The sequence below is a fragment of the Oncorhynchus masou genome, chromosome 16, assembly GCF_036934945.1.
Source record: "Oncorhynchus masou masou isolate Uvic2021 chromosome 16, UVic_Omas_1.1, whole genome shotgun sequence".
Taxonomy (NCBI): domain Eukaryota; kingdom Metazoa; phylum Chordata; class Actinopteri; order Salmoniformes; family Salmonidae; genus Oncorhynchus; species Oncorhynchus masou.
The window spans coordinates 14,842,784-14,855,991 of record NC_088227.1 but is presented as its reverse complement, the minus strand read 5'-3'; the positions used below and the strand labels follow the sequence as shown (position 1 = coordinate 14,855,991).

The 13,208-nt window shown below is 43.1% G+C and overlaps 1 protein-coding gene across 9 annotated transcripts in view; it reads right to left on the bottom strand.

The window, feature by feature from the left end:
* Positions 1-347: 347 nt before the first annotated feature.
* Positions 348-13,208, bottom strand: part of cdk19 (cyclin dependent kinase 19) — a 66,856-nt gene continuing 53,995 nt past the window's right edge. For 2 of the 9 annotated variants that reach the window (XM_064990827.1, XM_064990828.1), the window contains 7 exons: positions 11,739-11,882; positions 11,421-11,490; positions 11,164-11,236; positions 10,864-10,961; positions 10,434-10,512; positions 5,528-5,767; positions 348-3,187 (listed from right to left, as the gene is read on the bottom strand). In XM_064990827.1, the coding sequence (XP_064846899.1) occupies positions 3,071-3,187; positions 5,528-5,767; positions 10,434-10,512; positions 10,864-10,961; positions 11,164-11,236; positions 11,421-11,490; positions 11,739-11,882 (821 nt within the window). In that variant the 3' untranslated portion in view covers positions 348-3,070. The remainder of the gene's footprint in view (positions 3,188-5,527; positions 5,768-10,433; positions 10,513-10,863; positions 10,962-11,163; positions 11,237-11,420; positions 11,491-11,738; positions 11,883-13,208) is intronic. The other 7 variants (XR_010458224.1, XR_010458225.1, XR_010458226.1 and 4 more) reach the window with 7 other exon arrangements.

Here is a 13,208-nt window from a genome sequence, read left to right as displayed (position 1 = left end):
GACAATGGTTCGATTCCAGGCTGTATCACAACCGGCCGTGATTGGGAGCCCCATAGGGCAGTGCACAGTTAGCCCGCGTCGTCCGGGTTAGGGCTTAGCAGTCATTGTAAATAATAATTTGTTCTTAACTGACTTGTCTAGTTAAAAAAAAATGAAATAAAAATCAAATAAATACATGTGTTATTGTGTGTAGATGAGCGAGAAGAAAAAAATTATTTCAGCCATTTTGAATTCAGGTTGTAACAACAAAATGTGGAATAAGTCAAGGGGTATGAATACTTTCTGAAGGCACTATATATGGAAACAATACATATGATTGTATAATGTATACTATATATATATATGCATTTTTTTCTTTCTTAACAATATTTAATTTAGAGTACAATTTACAGTGCTGTAAGAAACAAGTGAATGCCTTCTTCAATTACAATATTCAACATTAGATTTACAATAAGGAATGGATATCCCAATCATTTTCAAAACCACAAGATAACTGAACTGCATGCTTTCATAGTAAAACTGAAGCATGGTGCATAGGAACTGTTTTGAGAGATATTTACCCCACTATCACCAGTTGAATAATACTTTTGATACCTCGTTTGTGTGGAGATGAAAATTGAGAAACAGTCTCATTTATTCTTAATGGTCTTCAACTATACTTCAAATACATGCCATAGGGAGAGAGAAAAAAGAGAGAAAAACCTTTTAGAATAGCTGCTGGTTTTGTTCCCGAGGAAAACCCCACTGTTCTGGCAAGGCGGGTTGTTAATCCACCGGGCCTGTGTGCCTACCAGACCATCGGGAAAATAGAAAAGAGAAACTCAAAACTGAACCAATACGTTGACATTGTATCAACACCAAAGAAACAGTCAATCCGACATGCAGAAACATTCTGGGCGACTGTTATGAACTCATGTTGAACAAGGAGCAGTCCTTTTCGCTCATCTGGTCTTCTGGCGTTCACCTCAACACACATAAGATATACTGGAACTGTAGTCCGGTGAGCTGGGAGTGCTGAGAAACACATCGGACATGTGTGAGGAGAGAGAGAGAGAGAGAAGGAGAGAGACATCCAGACGGCGGTCAACAGCAGAACTATTAATACGACGGGCTCTCGAAACCTGTTTGACTGAGCCGTAGATAATAGACCAATGCATCACTGACGATCTGTGCAGTATCACTGTCAGAAGCAAACAGCTTCACAGAGAGCAGTCTATCGGTTAGGAAATACATGGTAGTACCTTGTACTGTGGCTGTGAATATTTGTACGATAGAAAACAGAATACGTCTCTCTCTCCTTTGGCAACAAAAGGACAGTGTTGATCATCATCAATATATACCAGTTGAACATGGCTGATGATTTTCGAACATCCCAAAAGGCCGTTTATAATAATCGCTAAAAAAAAATAAAAAATCACACATTTTCACCATTGCTGCAAAAGAGGTCCAGTTCTCTCAATGGCCAGTACATGTCAGTGTTTCTACACCCCTTCACCAGTCACAGAACAAGCTAAAGTGGCTGCCTTATTCCACGTCCATCTATCTCGGGGTGTTTGGGCACACACAAACAGTATAGTTCCAGTCAACCTGTTTTCAAAGGATAAATACTATAAGAAACCACTTCTCTGCCTTGGTTTATACTCAGTGCGCAACCAGCGGTGTGGAGTTGAAGAGGAAGGGGCATAATAATTCACCCCAAATTTGTTCCAGCTCTTTGCAGATCCGTTCAGCAGTGCAATCCTTTGACTGAATAAGAGAAAATACAAACGGAAACTGTAAAGGGCAATAAATGAGAGAAGAAAAATGTAGAACATTACATTAACAACAACAACAAAAACTATCAGGCAGTAACAGTATCTGGAACATACACACTTTTGGCTTCCCAGTATGATGACGACGCACACCTTCAGTGACCTTCGGTGACCTTTGGTGACGTCCGTGTCCGTGGTAAGATCCGTCAAACAAAGGTGTCCACAAAGAGGCACCTCACACACTTAAACACTTCCGGCTTGAAATGAGATCGTTCAGATTCACCAACAAATGTTTCCTTGGTGGACACGACCCATGGTAAAGAGTAGCTTAGTAGTTTTAACCGGTTTGACGACAGGCGGTACCTAGAGTTGTTGGAGACAATTAAAGATTACATAACTTGCTGCAGAAACATTTCTTTCCAATGCAGACTTTTAGACTACAAATCTAGACAAACAAAATGCCTAAAAGTAGAAAACCCTAAATATTAATATAACAAGATTGAAATAAATGGTGTATTTCATAGTTTTAAGACGTTCTCTTATACAAATGTGATTCCAAGCCAACCGGAGAATAGGAGATTCTGTCTTGTTTTCTCAACAGGAAAGTGTTGGCTCATTTTCTTTCTTTTGCTTTGATTGTTATCTGTATATCATAGATATCCAGGGTAAATAAATGTACCGCGAAGGAAAGTGATGATAGTAAAGGGCTATTTTCCTTTGTCAATATCCAACAACATTTACAAAAACGTCAACGATCAAAGTAAACTTAAACTCCACTTCGCAAACAAGCAAAAAAAAAAAGTGTCTTGTTAAATGAATAGAAAAAGGTGCTATATAGTATTTATATATATATGAACAGAGCTGCAATTCTTCCTCTTGAAGAACATGTTTTTTTGTAAGTGCTGTGATTCGTAGTCTTTGTGTAGTAGGCATTTGTAGTCAAAGTTGCACCTGATGTGTTTTCCTTCTTTATAATCTAGTATCAACAGATTTTGTCACTTAATAATAATAGAAAATATTGTCCGATGCCCTTAGGTGGCAGGGTTTGTTTTTGGTTCCTATGTTGATTTGCCTTCATATTGCAGTGCCCTCCGGTAAGTGTGAGGGCATTGGGTGGAAGTGAGGCCAGGGTCACTCTGTGTAGTAAGGCTGGCATGAAGGAGGAGAGAAATGACTGTTGCATTGTTGAAATGATCTGACACATGATGAGGTCTGATCAGGATGAGGGAGATAAGAGGTTATGCTAAGGTTTGTTTGAGGTCGAGGGTTAAGTTTGGGAGAGGCCCCTGCTGTTGATTTGGAGAGCAGTTCTCGGAGCCTCAGTAGCGGTGTGATTGGTGGGAGTACTGTGAGCTTTGCTGGGATGACAACGAGTATCCCTGGGACTGAGTGGAACCTTGGACGTTGCTTTGGTATCCAAGGCGGGAGTTGGAGTGCTGGAGAAGAGAAAAGAATGGAGAGGAAACAGTAAACCGTTGACGGCTAGAGACCCCTTTCATTAATTATTTATCAAGTCGGCACCACTGGAAAATACCATTGTCTATTTCAACCTCGCATGGGGTTTGAGAATAAATAATTCAATAACTGTACCTTGGGAGACCTTGCAGGAGGGGAGTGACTTTTGTTGGCAATGTTTTCAATTGTACAGCTTGCTGAATAATTTACAGATCAAGAATGAGTCCTATAGAAAAGCATGACGCATTGCCACAGATCTGAAGTGTTGATCAACATACCTCTGTGACTTTCCACTGTTGGTTTACTTGGCATCCAAAGATATGGTCTAATTCTCACCGAGTTAGAACAGAATTAGCAAGAGACTACCAACCTAATTCGGAGCAATTTACAGTGCCATGACAATTCTATATCCTAAACGGTATACTGTATATCACATGACATAGTAAAATGTGCAGAAGTGGCTGATGCCAAAAACCTGCTGCTTGTTTTGTTCATGACGTAAAAACAGGAACGTTTCTTTGTGCTCTGTACTTTGCTCAATGATTCCTATGATTTGCTTTTGTTCGTCTGAATAAATAAATAATCTGGGGGACTGAGCCACCACATCAATAGAAGGGCTAACCACCCACCTTATAATACAGCTATAAAGGAAGCCGGCTCTGAATCAGATGACTGATTACGGACCGTGACTCACTCGAACCAGCTCAGACCTGGCCTAAGGCCAAATGTCCTAAAAAGGCAACAACAAAAAAAGGCAGAAGTCACTGGCCTTCAGATGAGAAACCCTTCTTCTGAGCCACCAGAGTGGCCCTGAGGACCTGCTGCTGGACTGGGGCCCAGGGGGCTTGGGTGGAGGGTGGAGGGATGGGAGCAGAACGTGGCTGAAACTCCTGAAGTATGGAGACCCCGTAAAAAATAAAAAATACTCCCATACATCTCTGACTACAACCCACACATCGCCACCTGTCTAGCAGTCTATCTATCCGCACTCACAGAGAGAGGGGGGGAGCGAGTGGTGCACATTGGGATACCATAGCCTCGGGGAGAGTGATCAATGAGGAGAAAATTAGGGCGCGGAATGTGACGCCACAGCAAGCTAGCTCTCTGTTCCACTTGGTCTGCCCATCCAGAAAGCAAGGGGATATTTATACATCTGTTCTGGTGGGTCTTGAATTTGAAGAGCCCAGCAGCTGTCCACATGCAACCTCAGCCCCCTGCTAAATATAGCCCAGTCAGTCAGTCAGTCAGTCAAGCAGCACCCCACACGGCACGGGCCAAGCCAGGAGACACCTCTGAACAGACTACACTTGTGGTCCGGACAAGGTCAGGGAGGTCACCTTTATCTCACCTTCCTCATACGTAATAAGACTCTCTCTTCCTCTCTACCACATTCTCCACTCTGTCCCCTTTATCAGTCACTACTCCAGTCACCCGAGCCACGGACTGTTCACTCTGTTACCATCTGGCAGGCGGTATCGGAGTAGCTTCTTCCACCAGGCCATCAGACTGCTGAAAGGTTAAACCTAGCTATCTCCCTGCACAGACCTGCACCTTAGAGACTATCTGCACATTAGAGATGATTTGCATGGACTACCCACACATCCAACCCTTACACACACACACACACACACACACAGTCAACTCTGCTGTTCTAATACATACTATTGATTCCACTACCCACTTTACACACTGAGTGCACAAAACATTAAGGACATCTGTTCTTTCCATGACATAGACTGACCAGGTGAAAGCTATAATCCCTTCAACCTTGTGGAAAGCTTTTGACACCTTGTAGAGTCCCCCCCCCCCCGCCAAAAGTTAGAGCAGGCGTCAAAACAGTGATAGGGCAGCACAATGTTTTGCTTACAACTTCATCATCAGCAGGCTAGTGCGAACTAGAGGAAGGACACTATCATCCTGATATCACATGACCTGTATTCCCACTAGATAGCACAATGCTCCGCTCTGGTCTGAGTTGAGGCTGTTGTGTCTTTTCACAAGTGTTGCACGTCCCTGACATCCCCTTCTGTACGTATCTTTGCTCTCTAGTCAAATCATCAATAAAGAACCACTGGGTACTTCGGGTCTCCCAAGGGCCTATATTGACATATGTTGACATTTTGAATCAATTACATTTGCTGACATTTGGATTAAACACATTTAAATCTCAACTCCCGATAATAAATGTAGGCATGCTCCTCAAAAGACAACCACAAGCGATCAACCATTGGTGACTGAAGCGATGTCTATGCCTTTCATCTCCTTTCAATCAAAATGGACAGTAACACTATGGATAAGTGTAAAGCTGTAAAAACTCTAACCTGGTACTCGGACTGGTGGACCCCAGTGCCGGAGGAGGCCCCAGAGGGCCCGATCCGAGGTTTCTTGTTTGGGGGCCCCTGGTCCTGGCTGTGCTGGAGGCCTCCAACTTTGTTGGCTCCCGTAGCACCTGTGTTACCGTTGGTCTGGGCAGAGTTCTGTTGGGTGGAGGCTTGCTGGGTGCCGCTCTGCTGCTGGGCCTGGGCCTGGGCTGTCGTCTGCTGGTGCTGTTGGGCCTGGTTCTGATGGAGGACAAACACACACAAGTGTTCAGTTAGAGAAGGACACCCTGACAGGTTCCTTAGAGTATAACTGTTATAATGTTGTAATCTGCCATTGTGCACCAACACACTCACAGATTCCTTTGAGTAACAATGTCGTCAGACATTCATACACAATGTACATAAGGTCACTATGGAAAATGCTCACTCAGAAAATGGCATCAAGGCAACATTGCTGTGCAACAATAGCCAAATGAACAATGTTTCACTGATCCATCATTGTCACCCTCCCCAATAGTTGTGAGCTGGTTAGTATAGTATGTACCCAGTATTGTTGTCAGGGGTTTGTTTGCTCAGAGTCCTCAGCCCAGCTTACCACTTCTTAACCACAGGAGGTGGGTGGCACCTGGCTGGAGTGGAATGAGTGGAAAGGTATCAAGTACATGGTTTCCATGTGTTTGATGTCATTCCATTCGCTCCGTTCCCACCATTATGAGCAGTCCTCCCCTCAGCAGCCTCCTGTGTTCTCAATCTATCCACAACCACAAGGCTGAGACATGTGAACTTTGGGGTCAGGAAAACAAGAGTGGTGTAAAGTACTTAAGTAAAAATACTTTAAAGTACTACTTAAGTCGTTTTTTGTGGTATCTGCACTTTACTACTTTACTTCTATTTTCGACTACTTTTACTTCACTACAAAATATTGTACTTTTTACTCCATACATTTTCCTTGACACCCAAAAGTACTCAGTTACATTTTGAATGCTTAGCAGGACAGGAAAATAGTCAATTTCACACACTTATCAACCAAACATCCCTGGTCATCCTATTGCCTCTGATCTGGCGGACTCACTAAACACACATGCTTCGTTTGTAAATTATGTCTGAATGTGCCCATGGATTTCCAAATATAAGGAATTTGAAATTATTTCTAATTTTACTTAAGTATATTTTAAACCAAATACTTTTAGAATTTTACTGAAGTAGAATTTTACTGGGTGACTTTTACTTGAGTCATTTTCTATTAAAGTATCTTTACTTTTAATCAAGTATGACAGTTGGGTACTTTTTACACAACTGGAAAACAATGAGTCCCTCTCATACCCTCTTGGCCCAGGTTGGCAGAGGCCCTGCAGCCTTCATGATGGCTGCTCTGAGGCAACACTTGTATCAGGTGTTGCCTACTTGAAAACAGCTGCTAATGTGATGTAGGGCTGTGGAATGGCAGAAACCGCTCTGTGAGGAGGGGACTAGTATCTTTCTGGCTGTAGTACGCACATGCACTCCCTTTCACCTCGTATACACTGATTTGGCTCGGTGTCATACTTTCTGTATGGTCTGGCATATTCATAGCATGGTGTTTGATACTCATGCTGCGGAACCAGCCAGCCTACATGATCAGAAACACTATTGTCCAAATAAAGCCTCCTGTAGCCTATCTTTTATCAGGGGAAAGGCTCAACATTAGTGAGATTTACCTTAAGTGAGATATGCATAGAGAGCTTAGTGAGATATGCAGGGGTGCCACTTTGGTTATAGAAGTGGTGGGTGACATTTTTTATATATATATTTTTATCCAGCCGGATAAACACTCCAAACAGCCTACCCGACCACTCAGAGGCTTCCACATTATCCTAAAGCACACAGTTGCCTCGTTTTGCATCACATTCCAATGATAAAACTGGCGGGGCAAAAATGCAATTACAGAGTGTGTGGGTGGGGGGGGCACATGTCCCCAGTTAAAGTTGCGGCCCTGGAGGTATGCATCGAGAGTGTATGACAGAGAAGGCCTGGGATTTCCTCTTGATTCTTATCTCACTCATCCACCGGTGGCCTATGAACTATAGACCACCACCTGACGAATTCAGTTTTACTTAATTTATTTTATTTTCCTATCATTATTTAGACTGTGTGCTATCAGGGGGCAGGCTAACTGGAGTGCCTTTACTTCCAGAGGTCAGTGGACCTCTTATGGAATGCTGGGTGCAGCTGCTGCTGTTTGTGCAGCTTGTCCTTATTATCCCATGGCATGCCATTCCCTCTCCTAAAACACTGACTCCTTTAGTGCATAGGACACAAGTAGAGATGAAATTGGATCAGATGTGAACTCATGCTGCAGCGGGATATGTGACCCGGATGCCAATGCTGCAGCAGTATATGTGATCCGGAGGCAGTGTCTTAAGCAAGTGGTTCCCAAACCCCTTCCCTCATTTTGTCATGTCTTGTGTGTGTTCACGTGATATCTGAGTGACTCAAACATCACAACAAAATCAATGGCCTAGCCTTCTGGGTGGTGCAGTGGTCTAAGGCACTGCATCGCAGTGCTTGCTGTGCCACTAGAGATCCTGGCATCGAGTCCAGGCTCTGATGCAGCTGGCTGTGAACGGGAGACCCAGGGGGCGGAGTACAATTGGCCCAGCATCGTCCGGGTTAGGGGAGGGTTTTGCCGGCAGGGATGTCCTTGTCCCATTGCGCTCTAGCAACTCCAGTGGCGGGCAGGGCGCATGCACGCTGACACGGTCGCCAGGTGTACGGTGTTTCCTCCGACACATTGGTGTGGCTGGCTTCCGGGTTAAGCAGGCATTGTGTCAAGAAGCAGTGCGGCTAGGTTGAGTAGTGTTTCGGAGGATGCACAACTCTCGACCGTCGCCTCTCCCAAGTCTGCATGGGAGTTGCATCGATGAGACAAGACTAACTACCAATTGGATACCACGAAATTGGGGAGAAAAAGGGATAAAAAATATATATATATACATTTACACCAAAAAAAATAGAACATCTATGGCCTAAAAAACAGAGATAGCTAAGGTCTGCAATGACAAGAGAAACTGCTGATGCACTACTTAGTTGCAATTTCAAAATTATTACAACTTTGAAGAGTAAGCTGAAAGCCTGACTGAGTTCCTTTAAAAAAATAATAATAATAAAACAAGAGGGACTTACATATAGAGGCGTAACTTAGCTAGACATGTTGGCAATGTAATTTGAAATGATGCCGACATGACCAGATTGTGATTTATAAATGGACCGTTTTTTGGAACGTGTAAACAGGAATTGTGTGAAGGTCGGGGATGCAGGGCTGTGTTCCAAAGAAAACCAAGTCTGCTGGCTCTAGTTCCTCAACGGCATAGCTATGAGAGACTCTTCTTTGAGTCATAATATGCATTATGTAGGACCTGTGCACACTCGAGAGAGGTGTGTGGCCACTTGGAGACACCAGTTAGAACTCTCCCTCTTGTCATATGTTGCACCTACACACATTTCCATTAATATTCTTATGTTACTGAATGTATACAGAGTATATTTCAAATGCGTCAAAGTATAGTAAATGTAAAAAATGCACATAAAATCAACAGCGTAATGTTTGGATTCAGTCTTGTGGCAGATTAACTGTTTAGTCTAATAACTTTACAATAATCTCCAAACTGTTCCCTTTTCATTGCCACCATGGTTATGCATATGCTTTCCATATTCCTTCTGTAAGACACATTTCAATTTATCCCTATCTATATACAGTGCATTCGGAAAGTATGTTTCTACAACTTGACTGGAGTCCACCTGTGGTAAACTCAATTGATTGGACATGATTTGGAAAGGCACACGCCTGTCTATATAAGGTCACACAGTTGACGGTGCAAATGCACACAATGTCAGAGCAAAAAGCAAGCCATGAGGTTGAAGGAATTGTCCGTAGAGCTCTGAGACAGGATTGTGTCGAGGGACAGATATTGGGAAGGGTACCAAATTCTTTTGCAGCATTGAATGTCCCCAAGAACACAGTGGCCTCAACCATTCTTAAATGGAATAAGTTTGGAACCACCAAGACTCTTCTTACAGCTGGCCGCCCTGCCAAACTGAGCAATCATGGGAGAAGGGCCTTGGTCAGGTAGGCAGGGACTGGGAGACTAGTCAGGATCGAGGCAAAGATGAACGGTGCAAAGTACACAGAGATCCATAATGAAAACCTTCTCCGGAGCGCTCAGGACCTCAGACTGGGGTGAAGGTTCACCTTCCAACAGGACAATGACCCTAAGCACACAGCCAAGACAATGCAGGAGTGTCTTCAGGACAAGTCTCAATGTCCTTGAGTGTCCCAGCCAGAGCCCAATCGAACATCTCTGGAGAGATCTGAAAATAGCTGTGTAGCAACGCTCCCCATCCAACCTGATGCTTGAGAGGATCTGCAGAGAAGAATGGGAGAAACTCCTCGAATATATGTGTGCTAAGCTTGTAGGTCATATCCAAGAAGTCTCGAGGCTGTAATCGCTGCAAAAGGAGCTTCAACAAAGTACTAAGTAAAAGGTCTGACTAGTTATGTAAATGTGTGTGTATATATATATATATAAAAATGTATTAGCAAAAAAATCTTTAAACTGTTTTTGCTTTGTCATTATGGGGTATTGTGTGTATATTGATGAGGGGGGGAAACAATTCAATCAATTTTAGAATAAGGCTGTAACAAAATGTGGAAAAAGTCAAGGGGTCTGAATACTTTCCGGATGCACCATAGGCCAATTCCCACGAGTGTAAGGGGTTAAGGTGTTCTGGGTATTTTTAGACAGCATGATGGCAGTTGTTAATAACAGCCAATGGCTAAGGATTGTCAATTGTGAGGGGTTCTCGATGCATATCCTAGTATTTCACTTTTAGTCTATAGCCCAAACTTTTCCACCAAAACTCTATTTACCTTCTCTGTTTTCTCTTCCGGCTCATCTTCGTTCAGAAACTCTCGTTTCGGGTAAGGTATCTGACATCCAGCAAATACACTACAGGAGAAAATAAAACGAGGGATACACACAATCAGTTGTTTGTGAAATAACTGAGTAGCTGGGTGTGGTGTGTACAAATAACAAAAAACTATGTCAAGAAACCAAATCCCAACCAGGCTGACCAAGATAAAAACAGGAATCTAGAAATTCAAAACATACCCGACTATGAAATCACAATTCAAGGAACGATTTGGAAGTGCTCCGTTTTAATAAGTTCACTGAAGCAACGGCCTCCATTGTTAGTTTATCAAACAGACTTCTCGTGATGAAGATGTGAATGGGTTCATGTGTGGAGAGGGTAGCTATGATCATGACCGAGTTTGGAAAATAAAGTTTAGGAGGTCTCACTCTGAGGTTGGTAAGGGCTCCTCTAGGAAATAGGGGTCCTGCAGTGCCTGTTCAGAAGTAATCCTTTTGGTGGGGTCCATTGTGAGGAGTTTCTGGAGCTGAAGAGTGGTGGATGAACACTAAGTTAGTGGTGCCAAGCAAACCCAATCAGCCAGCCAGGCGTATTGGTTTTACAGCTCTTATATCTAGATAGGTCCTTATCTTATACTCTCCAGTGAAAATCAAGGTAGCAGTAGCATGCCCTCCATAAACTGCCAATTAAAGTTCAAGAATATACTGGTTACTAGACAGTGTGCTTACCAACAGGAAAACCTTGCTGTCAGGTTTGACTTTATGCTTCTCCATGTATTTGATGAGGCTGCTATTTGCATACCTGTGAATGGGTGAAGCACAGCACATGTAAAACAGACATCTTATAGCAAGTGAATAGTCTCAGAAGGCTGTCAGCCTGAGAGAAAGGTTCAGATGCAATGTTCGATGTGTGCGAAGGGTTCAGGTATCTTTTGAGAGCCGAGCGAGCCCAGGTAGGGTCAGAATGTCAAGCCTTCTCCACTCACGTCGTTCTCCTGAAGTCTTTCTGAAGGGTGGGGTACTCGGGCATCTTCCTGATGTCCTCCCAATCTTTATCTGACCAAATAAAAAAAAACAGACAAAACTTCAGGTCACTTTAACCCAATTCTTATACTTGCTGCCTTCGGAGGATAATGTAATCTACTGTACATATTGTACAACAACAAGTACAAGAGAAGGACAAGGTTGATGTTGAGGACCAAAATACTATACGTCACGACTTTCATGACCGTGAGAATCTAACTGAGTTCTTAATGAATGTTCTACATGGTCTCATCAGGTGTGTGTGTGTGTGCTGGTCAGACCTGCTGGGAAGCCCATGACACTGAATATCCTGTCCAGCTGGTCATGGTGGAAGGGGTTACTGGTCTTAATGTCCTCCTGGCGACAGTGGAAGATGGGCTCGGACGTCAGCAGCTCCGCAAAGATGCAGCCAATCGCCCAAATGTCTGCATCAGATAGACAAGCAGTTAGCAATTAAACAGAGTGGTCCGGGCCTACACCTTAGCAGGAGCGGACACAAAAGACACTCGTCTAAACTTGCCAAGGTGTATCCGAATATCTCTCACACTAATGGAGACTGGACAGTCACAGGAGTTTCCTCTTAAGAATTCATCTTAGGAATTTGGCAGTACCCTGCAATTACATCTGCAACCCTGTGCATAAACTCATATAATCTTTCAGTGTGTTGGCCTGCTACATGCATCTGTGATTGCAGACACCCTGGAGGGCCTGTTGGCTTCGGCCAGGGGGGGCTCTATTGAAGAACATATGCCATTCCTATACAGTAGGCCGTTCATTCACTGCTGTACATGTAGAAAAAAACGGCAATTCAAGGGGTGCTACCAAATGAATGTCAAAACTTATTGCAAAAGTAAACTGTCATTACAAATGACATGGAATCATTAGATTGTTCACTACAATATAACATTACTAGATTTGTACTTGAGAGTGTTGATTAAATAAGAATGTTAATTTGCGGTGACCGTTGCCAGTTTAGACTGCGCCACTCTTGGTTATATCTTCATATTTGGCGTTGTGAGGTGGTACCATTTTGGAGGCGTTTCCGCTGGTTGGGCCAATCAAAATCAACTTATCACCTATATCCCCTGGCAAGACGGGGGGCACTAAAATGTTTTGCCCGCGAGGTGGGGCGGACCAGACCAAATATCGCTTAGGGCCCCCAAAAGGCTAGACATACTCTCATTACTGTAAGTGCAAATACGGTCGGAGTAAAAAAATCAAAAGAGCAAAGTCCTACTGGTGTGTCTGTGCTGGTCGATTTTCAATTAATTTCAATCTCATCTCTGTGCTTTGGTTGCAAAATAGGAAGCATGTGTCAGGTATGAATATAATGAAGTTAAACAATAACTTCTCTGGAATGTCTTTTGATGTACACTCTCCTGTGTATTTATTTGGACAGTGAAGCTAAAAGATTTCATTTGGCTCTATACTCCAGCATTTTGGATTTGAGATCAAAATGTTACACATACATATACATACATACACACACACACACACACACACACACGCACGCGCGCGCACGCACACACACACACACACACATATATACACATACACACACACAATGGGGCAAAAAAGTATTTAGTCAGCCACCAATTGTGCAAGTTCTCCCACTTAAAAAGATGAGGCCTGTAATTTTCATCATAGGTACACTTCAACTATGACAGACAAAATGAGAGAAAAAAAAAAAAAAAAAAAAAGAAAAAAAATCAGGAAAATCACATTTGTAGGATTCTTAATTAATTAATTTG